General features: G+C 39.5%; 1 protein-coding gene across 1 annotated transcript in view; it reads right to left on the bottom strand.

Annotated features, from left to right (window-relative positions):
• The window catches only part of LOC131051381 (putative hydrolase C777.06c), a 135,542-nt gene that overhangs the window by 28,108 nt on the left and 92,349 nt on the right, over nt 1-15,085 (bottom strand). Inside the window, exon 6 of the mRNA XM_057985876.2 lies at nt 8,881-8,939. Coding sequence (XP_057841859.1) covers nt 8,881-8,939 — 59 coding nt within the window. The remainder of the gene's footprint in view (nt 1-8,880; nt 8,940-15,085) is intronic.

Raw genomic sequence — 15,085 nt, forward strand, 5'->3', positions numbered from 1 at the left:
GATGGTCCTAGCTCAAATGTCTGTATATCATATTCCTCTACTAGGATCTCACCTTCATATTTGTCTACTGCCGGTGTAGCTATCTGCAATTTCCTGGATCCAGTCTCATCTCGAATCATCTTGGACATCTTGGTAGCCTTCCTCTTTTCTGTTACTTCGTGTGAACGTCCAACAAGGCTCTCTAAATCAATTGCATTGTCCTCGTCCTCTACTACGATCACCTTGGTTAATCTTTCCTTCAACCAATCTGGGATAATCGATCTTGTTTCTTGAACTTGAATCTCTTTATGCACTATTTCTTCTTGTCTAGGAGGAGATGTCATTTCATTGTCTTCTTTATCTTCATCTAACTCATAGTCTTGGAGAGATCCATCTGGTGACCCATGTTGTGCCTGTCCTCCTTCCTGCCTGTCATTTTGTACCATAGACTCCATGGATTCTTCCACTTGAATTGTTCTCTTCTCAGGTCTAGAAGAAGTACCGGATGATCGATCTCTGTTAGCCTCTTGTTTCTTCTTGGAAGATTCTCTCTTTCCAGGTCTCTCTTTCCTCTTCGAACCTCTTGGATGGAGATTGCCCTCACTCGCACATCGAAGGTTACCTTCACCTGAATTTCTAGGATTAGGATTGCCTTCACTCACACTAGCTCCACCTTCGGCTGGTTTCTCTTCCAAAGTGAAAGTCATAGCTATGCCTTGTTCTCTCAACTTCTGATGTTGTATGTCAACCCATCTGCGAGTACAAGACAAGACTGGAGCCATCAAAGTATCTAGATCCACGACCTCGGGCTCATTCCAATCTAACCTTATTGTTTTGCTTTCTCGATCATAGGAAGACTGGATATGTCTGCCACTGTCCTGAGCTTGGTCGGCCACTCTATAAATCCTGCATTCCCTGATGAAATCCAAAGGCAATCTAGAATGCATTTTCCGTTTCACTTCAAGATCATCTAAGAGATTCATCATAAAATCTTCTATTTGGTACTCATGCCTAAACCTTCTGCCGACTGTCTCCTCTAAATGTCCATGTGGATCAAAGCTTTCTCTCAAAGCAAAAGATGAAAAAGAATACAAGGCTAACTCCTTCTCTGCGTCATCCATGGCTAAAGCATTAAGACATACCTCAACTGAATTACCCAAAATGATAGGTACTGGAACTCCATTCTGATGTCTGTGTCTGAATGCCTTCGCATATGCTGCCAACTGTCTTGTTACTTCAAGTAACACAATTTTGTCTGTCGGATATCTCGGCAACACGTATGGAGGTAAAGGACATCCATGCACCCTAATATAAGTGAACTTGGGAAACTGAATGAACCAAGCACCGTACCTCTTTATGAATTCCTGTGCATCCTGAGATAACCTGTTGTGAATTCCACCTTGCAACGTCCTTGTGATGTTCATCGTGAAAGTATCATTAACCAACTTATAGTTGCTCCCTGGCGGATGATGCAAGTAGGCATAGGAATCGCAAGCTCTGACCTCGCTGGGTCCTCTTCCAATCACTCCTCTGTGAGGTAGTCCTGTGTATTCAACACTCCTGATCAAGGCATAGATGACGTATGAACTCATGTGGAAGGACTTAGTAGCCTTGAGTCTCCTCAACTGTACGTCTAAGCAATGGCTAATCATCCTAGCCCAATGTATGGTACCTTTCCCTTGAACAATCACCTGGATGAAGTAAAACATCCACTTCTCAAAATAGAAGGCATGAGGGGCTCCTGTAACTCGGTTGAGCATGGTAATCAAATCTCTGTACTCCTCCTGGAAATCAATCCTATGCAGTGTGTTCGGGACCTTGCTCAGACGGGGACGACTCTTGAATAACCAGTTCTTATTGATTATGCTTAGACAAGCATCTGGATCATCTTCGTACATTGACCTGGCTCCTTCTAAGCTCTTATATATCATGTCCCTGTGCTCTGGAAGATGGAAAGCTTCACTTATAGCTTCCTCTGAAAGGTACGCCAAAGTGTTTCCCTCATTGGATACGATCGTTCTAGACTGTGGATCATAGTGACGAGCACACTCGATCATCAACTCATGGCACTGAACAGCTGGAGGAAAGCCGGCCGCCTTAATGATGCCACTCTCGATTCTTCTCCGGGCGACAGGTGATGGTTTGCCAATGTAAGGGACCTCTCGAAACTTCTTCGTGCTGAAGTTGCCTAAGTTTGTATCTCCAATGTTGCTCCACTTGGACACGATCTTAGTCTCCACTTCTTCGGTCTTCTGATCTTCTTTCATGAGAGCTGAACGACTGGTGGATGCTCCCGCCTTTGGGGTTGCCATACCTACACAACATTTCATAATGAGAAGCTAGATTTTGCAATAAATAACATAGATTAGAGAATATTTTAGGAAACTTCATGATAAGTCTTTGAGTTATCATTTCCTAAAATAAAACGATTGAGCTAGGAATTCAAAATTCAAAATTTAGACTATGACGATTAACATTCAAAATTAAAGCAATAAAGCAAAAATCGCCATACCTCAATAGAGAGCTAACTCTAGAATGCAAAATGAATAAAATTTGCCTAGGCAAAATTGATATTTCAACGTGATCTTCAAATAAATGTCCTTCTTATCAATATCGCCACCCTTCAAGTCTTTGACGTACTCTCTAATGCCTTGGCAAATTCGCCACCTTTGGTATGTCCTTGACGTGATCTCTTTTAAATGATCGATCCTTTATCAATTCGCTCAAGTGAAAACCAAGTTCGCATCTCCTTGGATGATGTTTGCGCCTTCCTTTGGATATGAATTCGCACCCCCTAACTTGAAATGAAATTCGCACTTGAACTCAATTTCGCACTTCTCCCTTTGTCTTCCAAATCGCATGTGAAATGGCAAAAAATGATAATGTGAAAATGAAGATCTTCATCTCCCCTTTATAGCGCTTACCTCTCACCTCCACATAGGCCGACTTGGTAATTAAATAAGGCATTTTAAACGATTTTTTAAACAAATAACAAAGCCGACCTTTATATACCAAGCGCAATATTTAATTTTTATTAATAATTTAACAATTAATTATTAAATGCCTTCATTTTTAATTAATAGACTTCGATTTTTACAAGGCAAAATAATAAAATAATACCAAGCGCAATATTTAAATGCCATTTAATTGAATTTGCAAAACATATCGAATTTTAGCATTTAAAATAAATTCAAAAATATTTGTTTTGGGCGCCAAAATTTGAAAATGAAATATACATACCTCATTGCCCTGGTCCCTGACTGAGGGACAGGAGCGATCCATCAATTTGGTCTTGATCTTTGCACTTTTGACGTCCAAAGTCTTCATCTCCACGTTCAAATCGACATTTTAGCTGGGTCCTTCGAGTTTGATTGACTTGTTTGTGCGAAGGAATGTCTTTAAATGTGATATCGCCCTAGTCCCTTGGAGAGGGACAGGAGCGATCCTTGTCTTCTAGCTTGAAATTTATCGTTTTTGATTCTAACTCTTCGTTCATTGCCTTCCAAATGGCGTTTTAGACCCTTTGCAACTTGTTTTGTTATGATCTTCGAAGGATAATAGGTATTTTGGCAAATATCGCCCTGGTCCCTTGGAGAGGGACAGGAGCGATCCTCATAATTTCTCCTTGACCTTTGTAAATTCAAGCCTCAATCATCTTTGTGAAGGACAAACAATGCTATTCTTTCATTCCATGCTCATTTCGCTTGAATTCCACAAGACATTTAAACGTTGGAAGGATCATCGCCCTTGTCCCTTGGAGAGGGACAAGAGCGATCCATGTGTTCTAGCCAAAATGCGTCATCCTTCAACCTTGGTTCCTTGTTCATTGCCTTTTAAAGGACGTCCTTGATCTTGCGTGAACTTGCCTTGACATGCACTTGAAGGAAAATGAAGGATCCTATGCAAATCGCTCTGGTCCCTTCCTGAGGGACAGGAGCGATATAGCCTCTTTGTTCAATTTGATGATCATTTAACGTTTAACCCTTTTGCATATCACCTTGTTATGATGCCTTAGACCTTGTGTGATCCGCAAAACCTTGACCTCACGTGACTTTTGAAGGAATTAGCAAATATAATAGATATCGCTCTGGTCCCTTCCTGAGGGACAGGAGCGAACTTAGGTGTTTTGGTCTCGTCCTTGCCTTCTTCGACTTGCTATCGCCTTCATTGCATAAAACGAAGTCCCTTGATCCTTTCTTGGTCGCTTGATATATGATAAACTTTCAAAATTTATGCCTTTATGGAACTTTCGCTCTGGTCCCTTCCTGAGGGATAGGAGCGAAGTAGGGTATTTTAGTGCAAATTCTTCAATTTGGTGATCTTCGTAACTTTGTGCTTGGTTGAGATGCTTCGAAACGCCCTTGCCACCTTGTTCTTCGCCTTGGAGTGTCTTGAATTTGAAGAGGAGGCAATGTAATCATTATATCGCCCTGGTCCCTTGGAGAGGGACAGGAGCGATCCTGCTCTTGTGGGCTTTATTTCACTTTATCACCTTCGAAAATTATCTTCAACGGATTCGTAATGTTCCATTCCATTCACCCATGCCTTGGGGTCCATTCAAATTGAGCAAGAAAATCATCTAAAGTAAAAATCGCTCTGGTCCCTCCCTGAGGGACAGGAGCGAACTTAGGTATTTAGGTCCCTTGTTGACGTTTCATAATCTTCAATTTGTCTTCAACGGGTTAAAGTCACATCATTTCTTGCCTTCAAACTTATAACTTGCTTGATTTTTGCCCAGAACGTACCTTATGAAGAATTTCGCTCTGGTCCCTGGGAAAGGGACGAGAGCTACAAAGAATTTCGCCCTGGTCCCTGACTGAGGGACAGGAGCGATTTTGGCATTCTGGGTCATTCTCCTTCATGTCGGCACTTCAAGTTATATTCATTTGGTAAAATGCATCTCCTTGGATCTCTTCAAGACGTCAAGTCGTTAAAATCTTGCAAGGACAAAGCAATATTTGATTTGTAGCTCCGGTCCTTCACTGAGGGACAGGAGCGATTTTGACTCCTGGAGGCACTTCCGTGTTCGTGAAATTCTTCAATTCAACGGAAAGATCACGCCTTTCTTCACCACTTGCAATTCGAAATTCATCTTGACTCTGCAGGGACAGTAAGATATTTGAAAACGAGCTCCGGTCCTTCACTGAGGGACAGGAGCGATTTTGCTCCTACAGGCCAAAATAACATGATTTCACAAGTTTAATCACTTCACAAGGCGAAAACAAATCATTCCCAATGCCTGGGATCAAAAATCAAAAAAGTCAAAATTTGGTCAAAATTACTCAATTGGACAAAAATTCACACTTCATCTTCAATACTTAGACAAATATAAGCTCTGCACTCAAAAAAATTCCAATTGAAAATAAACCATTTTGGCGAAATCATTGCATTCAAAATTGCATCCTACAAAAGGAAGCTCAAAAGATCTCAAAACTGACTGGATTCTGGCCTGAAAAGACGGCAATTAAAACCCTAAGGCTTGACCCTAAATCCAGACGATTGACTGACTAACAAAACCCTAAAAGCGAAGCGAAAAGCGAGCGAAAAACGAGCAAAAAGAGGGGGTCCCCATTTCAAATGGGGCGATGTGTGAAATGGTCACAACAGATGGTTATCCCCCTATTTGATCTATGTATCATCATCTTCAGCCTCTTTCCATTTGTTTCGTAGAGGCTGGTTGGGAGAGGGTAGAGAATTTTAAGTCAGCTCAAAGTATAGGCTAAGTGGAGGTTTACAGATGGAATCATCCTAGAGATTGGTCACCTGGAGGTGCTTTGGAGGGCCAAGTTGAGCTCACCAAAATTCTTGCGGGTAGAGTCTGCAAATCCCTAAGGGGAGATGATCTTCTACTTGGAGTCCAGATCCACGAGGGATTTACCCTATGGCAGTAGGATATTAAGAACTTGCTAGAAAAAAGGATGGGACTAGTGAATTTCCTTGGTGGAAAGTTGTGTGGTATAAGTATGTGTGGCCAAAATGTAAGATTTTCCTTTGTCTTGCAGCCCGTAATAGATGCCTTACTTGGGAGAATCTCCAAAATCGTAGATCTCAATGACCATCGATTTGCTTCTCTGTAGGAAGGAAGAGGAGAGCTCTCCCCATATTTTTCTCCAGTGTAGTGTCTCAAAGTACTTTTGGCATTTGTGATGGAGTACTTGGAAGCAAGCTTGAGTTCATGCCTCATCTTTGACGGACTTTTGGAGGAGCCTTGGAAGGCCACCTAAAAAGGCTCTCTCTCTTCAGGTGCCTTGGGGTATTGGCTTGGCTTACATCCTCTAGCAACTCTGGTTCGAAAGGAACCGCAAAATCTTTCAAGGGAGTAAGATGATGGTACATCAGATTTGGCAATGTATTATAGGTATGATTCAAGAGATGTTTAGGCTAAATGTAAAATGGATGATCCTCTTGAGCCATGGGAGCTGGAGGTGATGAAAGGTTTGGGTTTAGCTGCTAGTAGTTTGATGGTAGACTCTATAAGGAGGAGGTGGGTTGGTGGAAAGAAAATTCAAAGAGAAGGAAAGTGGAAACCACTCTCCCCTAGATTCGTTAAGATTAATACTAATGGCTCATCTAGGGGCAATCCTAGACATGTTGGAGTAGGAGGTATTGGGAGAGATAGTTCGAGTATTGTTCTTTTCTTCTTCTCAATTTATAAGGGATGCCAAACTAACAATCTTATGGAGGCTAAGGCGTTGCTCATTGCCTTGGAGAGGTGTTGTGAGTTGGGCTAGAGAAACATTATTTGTGAGATATATTCTCAGGTCTTGGTTAATTTGTTGAATAAGCAGGAGTTTGATGAGACAAATTGGCAGCTGGCCTTTGTGGCTAAACAGATCCTATGGTTGAGAAGATCTTTGGATTTTGTTTCTTTTGTTTATATTCCGCGAGAATGGAATTGTGTTGCAGACTGCTAGGCCAAATGGGCCTCGGAATACATGGGAGACTGGTGTGTGGCTAGGTGGGAGCACCTTCCTTTGGAGTGCTCTCAAAGGCTTGAGAGGTTAATCCTTGAAGATAATCGATGATTGCTGGGTGTTTTGTCTGGTGCGTTTCTGGAGTTGGTTCTAGAGTTGGTTGTGGGTCCTTTATAGGTAATGTTTAATGCTTTATTGTACTGATGATATTCATTGATTAATAAATGTTTACCCCTTATTCCAAAAAAAAAGTACTATATTTGGTTATTTACTCAAATCCCCTTTTAGAGGAGAGGGATGGATTGTTAGTGTGGACAATCTAGAACATCTAATTGGAGGACATGTGGCTAGATTCCATTTGTATCTTCAATGGTATCTGGCACATCTTAACAAAACCTTTTTCATGGGCTCATCACGTGTTTGTATGGTCTGGATAAGCTTACATATCCTATAGTTTAGCAGCTCTCTGGTATTATGTATCCCTGTCTGAAAACCCACAAACTATAGTGTGGGTTTTGATTCGGTTCCAACATAAAGGCCAAATCTTCCACCTCCATATCCTTATCAGCCTGCTAGGGTTTACATTGTACAATTCAGAGCACCACTCTTCTTATCACCAGCAGAAATGATAGCCCATTTAAGAAATGCAACATTTCATGATGATTTCACCTTCCCTCCATACTTTTGTGCAAATAGGGACCCAAGAAGGAGCAATATTAATAGAAACAGTAATTAGGACTCCTCCAAAGGGTAGCCCAAGTACAGCAGAATCCCAGGCAGGTGCAGTTATTTCCCACCTCCTCAAGAAATGTACAAATTGATATAGCCATGACGAAAACCATTCAAATCCTTGAGGTTAGCATTTAAAAACCTGGTCATAAGTTTGGGAAACATGATGCCCGCATCCTTGTGTTAGTAGATTCCAGAACATAATTAGTAATTAACAACTTCTATTGTAAGGAAAAACGAATGTATCCAGCAGCTGATCAAGAATTATGACTACCAACAGTATAGGCTCCAGACAATTGAAAAGTTTGTCATTTATTATCCCATTAAATGGTTGGTTGCTAAAACAATTCAAGCAAAATTGGAGATTCAACATACAGCCAAGATAAAAGCAAACCAGACAGTAAGCTGTTGTGACATGCCAGCACAGGCTACAGATTGCAGGTCTTGGTGTATAAAGTTCAAACAGCCAGGCAAACTACTCCAGGCTCCTGGCCCAAAGCTGAAACAATAAAGAAAGTTGATCTAAATAATCCTAAGCACAAGGGTCTTCTTGTAGGGCCTCCATAAGGGCCCTTACTTGTTTATTTATTATTTTTTGAAGGCGAGGCCTAATGCAAAAAACCAGGGTGTTACAAGAAACAGACACCATTTATATCATTTCAGGTATCACAGGATGTACACATACTAGTCTGTAAGCCTTTGGTTTCCTAGCTGCTTATTATAATTTATTATGGGATTCTTTTAAGTCAATGCTCACAGTCGACATGCACAAAAGCATGCTAAGACAGATAATTCAACAATCCACATTTTCCTTTTACTGGACCGCCCAATGTTTAAATTCCACTTTTAATGTGTAAATATCAAGCCACATCATATGGTTCAGTAAATGACTCAATCAGCTCAATCAACATGGAAATTGCTACAGGAAAACACACAACCTGGCACTCGGTGTATATAAAAGCTGCGATTACACGACTGATACTTTATCATTCAAAGATCCTTTTGTAAACATGAAGCTTGCACTAAGAAACTATTTGCAAGCTCTCTGAAAACATCTTTTTTAAGGTAGGTGGTTCAAAAAGGAACCTCCCGTATTGCAATAAAAGATAAGTGCAAACTACCATTTAGTTCAAAGGAGAACTTGCAGTAGTTGAAATTCTTCTCTCATACAGAACATAATAGAACATGAAACAATTGCAGTTAAGAATCACCTGGAAATATAACAACAGTGTTTCAACTTATAAAGGGAACAATGTACCTTGTATAGTGTATCAAGAATAAGCAAATCTAATTGCCCACCTCCACTGCTGGATAACACTGTAAAAGAAACAGAAAAAACTATTTAACTTTTTTTACAGATTGCAAGGTGAATTTTATTTAGCAACTACATGGAAAATTAAAAAACAAAAGAAATTTCATTCATCAAATGCTTTGGCTCTACAAAACATAATTGCAAAGCATGATGGTTTGCATGTTTATGACAAGTTCAGTCTATGATGGTTTGAATGCTTATGCTTTCTTCCATTCAACAACAATTTATTGAATAACGTTTGTGGAATTTCTGGAACACAACTAAGGATTCATATAGAACCTCAATAGGGACTTCTCAGTTACTAAGGCAACTATATGTAAACCTGCTCCCACCAGAGTCACTAATGGTTGTATAAGATAATTCAATTTTGTTTACAAGCCAAGTGTATGATAATGGCTATAACCTAATATATTGGCAACTATGCACTCCCAAACAAATAAATGGATCCCAAACTTTAGGTGAAGGTGACCAGTAGCATCCAAGGAATATTTGAATGAAGATGTTTGTGGGGATGTTAATTTACCTACAAATAAAGCAGAATGGAATACCAACTTCCTCATTGTCCAAGGACACCATGCATGCAACATTCTCCAAAGAAAGAAAGGCTATAGATGGTTGTATATCTCAACCAAACGCCAACATTTATGATGATAGAAACCTAGCCTGTGGTTCCAAATTCTAATTATAACCCCAACAAGTTAAAAGACCAATTGTAAACCAGCCTATTCACTTAGCCCCTTGTTCTGAGCAATTAATTCATTCCCATCCTCTGTAATCTCCCCATTTTTTCACCATAATGCTCTGTAAGTATTGGCTAGTTTTGGGGGTTTTCAGTAAAATTCCAGGTGTGCTTGGAGAATTTTAATGTTCTTGCAGAGCTCAGTTTCAAGCTTTCTTGGTATCCGATGATGGTTTGGACTCTTGGAGTTTAGCTTTTAGGATTGCGGAGATGCTCTTTGCAGCATTTTGGGCCTTCTAGGTTGTTCTCCACATTTCTTGTAGGGCAGTGCTATTTTTAGTAAGTGCCTATTTTGGCACCTAACATCATTCTTAAACATTAGTTCTTTCTAGGCATGTTCAGATTTAGTATTTGGTGCTTGGCAGTGTTTTCCACAAAGTGGTCTGTAATATTTAAATTATTATACTAAAGTTATAAACTTAACGTTAACATATTTGCTTTAGTGTTTTAATTTAATAAAGTGAAGTTGTTCCCCCAAGTTGGATGCCTAGGGGAAATGGGGACTTGGACATGAAGTTATTTTTAAAAGTGTGAAAAGGCTTTTGAAGGAAAATAATTTATTATGATTTTAAATTCCTCTTTTTCCCTCCAACTCTATAAAAGGAGGATTTTGACTCTCATTTGGATTCACTCAGAATTCCACACATACCAAGATGTTGTTGGAGTGAACAGAGTTCTTCTAGGAGCTGATTGAGGATGAAAAACCTCATCAATATTCACTAGTTTCAATGGTGAAAAATCAATACTAGCTGATAAGGTGATTTCACATAAAAATCACATTGATTTTCATGGAGTTTTTCGAATCCAAGGTTTAAAAAACAAGGTTTTCAAGGTAAACTGATTGCAAGTTATTTATGGATGCCAAGACTGATGGGTTGGTCTAACGGTTCTAGGTATTGTTCCAATCATTTTTTCGGTTCTAGACAACCCCTTTGCAGCCATTTGATAGTGGTTAACAGCTAGCAATTCCTTTCTAGAGAAGTCGTCCCCTTTTCAGTAGGTCGTACATGCACTTGATGGTACAAGTTGGAGTTTGGATCAGATTTTTGGTGGTTTTAGAGGCTGCAAACTCTTCCCCAGGTCGTGCTCTGACCTATGGGATTGATACAAGTGTTAAGTTGCAATTTGGGTGTTAAAAAATGAAGATATGAAGTTTTAAGCAATCGCCCCTGCACATCCATCACTCCTATTTTCTGTTTCAGAGGTTTCAAATTAAGTTTTTGTCCTCGGAGTGGTTGTTCTTTGCTGGTTAAGGTTGGTGCAAGGATATGAGAAACCTATGGGAGTATTCTTGTGTTGGAAGGAGCTCATTGAGCCTATTGCTACAGCTGGAGGCTTGCAAACAGTGATGAATCACATTTTTTTGACTTTTGTTGTTGGTTGTCTACACTAGGATCTACTACAGCAGGTCTGTAATGTCTTTGTAATGCATCCAATTCAAGGTATTTAAGTATTTTGTGGTTCATTATTTCAGTGGGTATTTCATAGAGCTCTCTTAGATGTATTTGGAGTCTCAAATTTGTAACAGCAGTGGATTGAACAAATGTGATCATCATAATTAAATTGTAACAGCAGAAGTCTCTTTAATCTCAAACATTTTCAATGCTCATACTGGCCAAGCTTGCATGATTACTTTCTCATTGCTTGAGTTTTTGTTGTGGCAGCATTCACTTCTTATACTAAATAGTCATTAAGTGATTATTGTTCATAACTTGATGTTGACATGGCAATTTTGTGTGAACTTTCCTCTAAAAATTTACCCTTGTACCTAATGGACTTAGGGGCGTGTGTGCGCCCCCCCCCCCCCCCCCCCAGGAGGTAGATTAAATTGTGGGGGGCTAAAGGGAAGCAGGCTGATTAATTAAGTGGGGGGTATAGGCAAACCCTGAACCACATTCTTATATACATATTATGATTCATGATCGGGTGCTAGGAAGGGTGTTTCGAGTAAGGTTGAGTCGGGCTCTACCACCAATTGATGCAATGCCCACCTCTGCTCTCTATGCTATTCTGGGTAATGAGCAACCCTATTGATTTAAAGCTTTGATCACGGGGCAGGAGAAAATGGATGAAGCCACACTGGTGCCTATTCGTCAATTCCTATCAACCGGACCTTTCAATCTAATTCTGTTTTAATAGTTCCATAGAATCTATTGGAGGGGTGGGCAGTTGGCGTGTACTCACGTGGTGGTATTTCCTACTAGAACCAAAAACATGTTGCAAATTCTATGAGGACTTGTTCATGCTCAATGGTTAACCAAGAATGAGGTAACTCTTGTTTAAGTTGTTGGTATTAAAACATTGTGCATGTTCAATATTCTAATTGCTTTTATTGATGGATTATATTCATATTCTAAGGACTCAAATGCACACGTTTTGGAGTAACTTGTTCTCTTGTGCATGCTCTAGTTGATGCATGTCACAATTATTTCCATTATTATATGCATGCTTCCATGAATTGTAAGTGTAATAACATTGAAATACACAATGACAATTATTTATGTCCCTGTTTGTAAAGAATTATCTACATTGCAATGATATTTTTTTTTATCTTTTCTCGTAAAATGAATTATCTTTATTGTTCTTTATTAGTTAATAAAATAAGAATGCCGTTTATGCGCTTACCTTAATAGATTAGTTCTAATGAACAAAGTTGCTTGGCTAATTAAGAAAGCATTTAAGGTGTAACAACATTGCTTAATGGAATTATAGCTATAAGACTACACATGTAGAAAAACCATGTCTCCAACCTCAAATTACCTCTCAATGTGGCATTGATCTATATTAATTTTTTGTTGATTTTGAGCCCATTCTAAGTGATCCTTGAGGGACCTCAAAACATCTTGCCTATATCCTACCTAGTCACTAGCTACTGGTACCTAATTGTCAATTAACACCAAATGTATTAGAATTAATGCATCATATCTATATAAAGCCATAACAAGAGTCATGCTAATGGGCATGTGAAGGGTGGTATTGCAACAATATTCTCTAAGGTGCAACCACTTGACCGATGTTAATTGTTGGTCTATGAAAAATTCTTAAATATCCTCCAGCCCATTTTTCACTTTTTGGTTTCTACTTATGGGTGACAACTAGTACAAGAGTGAGCTTGGTACTAATCAAACAAAACAATTCCTACCAAAAAGAGATAATAAATCTACTATCCCAATGATTGACAATATTTCTCTCAAAAACAAGTTAGTTACCTAGTGTACTCTAGGTCGCTAAGGAGTAACAAAGAAGTGTACAAACTTTGTTATTCTATCAACAACATAAATAAAATCCCCACCATTTACCTTTGGAAAGCCTATAATAAAATTCATGGATATGATTTTCCACTTTTTGATTGGAAATAGGCAATGGCTATAGTAATCCTACAAGAAAGACATGTTCTACCTTATTTTGTTGATGGATTGTGCACTTCTTGATGTATGGGTGTACACCATCCAAGAAAACACTTCCCTAATTTGCCTACTCCATGAACATCTTGAAGGGTCCTTACAACTACTTTTAATTAGGTAGTGATCTCTTTGTGGGAATATTAAACTACAAACTTATGTCCTTTTATATTATCAGCTAGTTCTTTGATTACTAGGTTCCTTCCATGGACTCTTATTTAGTTTAAGTTGTCTCATGCAATGGGTTCGATGTGTGCTTTTGTTTTGATATGCATCAATACACTTTTTAATTCAATATAAAAAAATACCACTGCCACCTTCAATGTAGCCTCTCTATCTGTTGTGACGTATTCACACATCGCCCCATTGCAAATGGGGACCCCTACTTTTTGCTTTCTAGGGTTTGTTTTCTAGGTCTTTTAGGGTTTTGTCTATCAGCCTTTGCAGGATGAGTGCCGTCGAGGGGATCGTTGGATTACAGGCTTTGCTTGAGCCAGGGTGAGTCCACAGAGCCCCAGAATTAGGGTTTCTTTGAAAGCCTTCCTTGGGGCTTGGTTTTGCTCTTGTTGCTAATTGTGTCTTGCTTGGTGAGTGAGTATCATTCTTGAAGGTCCGAGCTAGGTCGAGTTGGTGAGTGATGAAGTCTGAAATGTCATCCTGATCTTCAAATGCCCTAAAATTTGGCTAAGTCTGGAATGTCCTAATCTTGAAATTTGGCTAAGTCTGGAATATCCTGATCCTGAAATTTGACTAAGTCTGGAAAACTGAAGAATCCTCCAAAAACTAGATTTTGCAATATAACTCCTGGAGGTCCGAAACCACTCTCAAACATCCTGAAAATATATATGGAATATAACTTAAAGTATAAGTGACATTTCCTTCTTATACTTAAATGTTATGTTCCATAAAATGATCCTGACGGAGAGTCCAAAATGTCAAATTTCGCTCCTGACCCTTCCAAAGGGTCTAGAGCGAAATTCTCCATAGGACATTCTACTTTGACCAAAACTTAGAACTAACGCATTCCCAGGCTTGAATGAAGGAAAAAACGCTTGTTTGAATGAAGAAATATGAAAATGAAGTCAGGATCTTGGCCAAGATCAGGAATTTCGCTCCTGACCCTTCCAAAGGGTCCAGAGCGAAAATCTTTATAACTCTTGTTTTCCTCCTTATTTTGGCTAGGCGTTGGCTTGATGGGAGATGAATGGGTATGTTTTTGCCTTGAGAGGGAGTTTGATTAATTTTGGAGAACAAGATTTTGGCCTAAAAGAGAATTTCGCTCCTGACCCTTCCAAAGGGTCCAGAGCGAAATTCATCACTAAACCTATTTCTTGCCTTGGATAGACTTGCAACCTTGTTCCTAGCTTGGAAGATGACCTAACTTTGCCTTATGAGGTGGTTTGAAGTTTGAAAAGTGAGTAATCTAGCCTAGAATGAGATTTTCGCTCCTGACCCTTCCAAAGGGTCCAGAGCGAAAATCTTCCCAAAGCACATTTCATCTTAAGTTTGGCTAATCTTTGACTTGCAGGGTACCTTGGAAGGAAGCTGGGACATTCCTATTGCCTTTGAAAGGTTTGAAAGCATTGAAAATGAAGGGTTTTGGACAAAAAATGAAAATTTCGCTCCTGACCCTTCTAGAGGGTCCAGGGCGAAAATCCTAAAATCTCCTATTCTGCCTTGCAAAATCAAATCAAACTTGGGTTGGATGTGAGAGGAGAAGTGTTTTCTAGCCTTTTGAGGTGAATTCAGCTTGAAATGATGGAGGAATAAGCCTAAATTGAGAAATTCGCTCCTGACCCTTCCAGAGGGTCCAGGGCGAAATTTCACCAAAACCACCTTTTTTCCAAATTTTGTGACAAGACAATTGCAAACTAAAGTGATTTCGGATGGAAGAAGTCTTTAGGAGTAACTTCAAGTTGCTAGGAAACATTGAAATTGAAGAAATTGAGCCAAATCAAGAATTTCGCTCCTGACCCTTCCAAAGGGTCCAGAGCGAAATTCTAAAATCCAC

The sequence above is a fragment of the Cryptomeria japonica genome, chromosome 11 (genome assembly GCF_030272615.1).
Source record: "Cryptomeria japonica chromosome 11, Sugi_1.0, whole genome shotgun sequence".
NCBI lineage: Eukaryota > Viridiplantae > Streptophyta > Pinopsida > Cupressales > Cupressaceae > Cryptomeria > Cryptomeria japonica.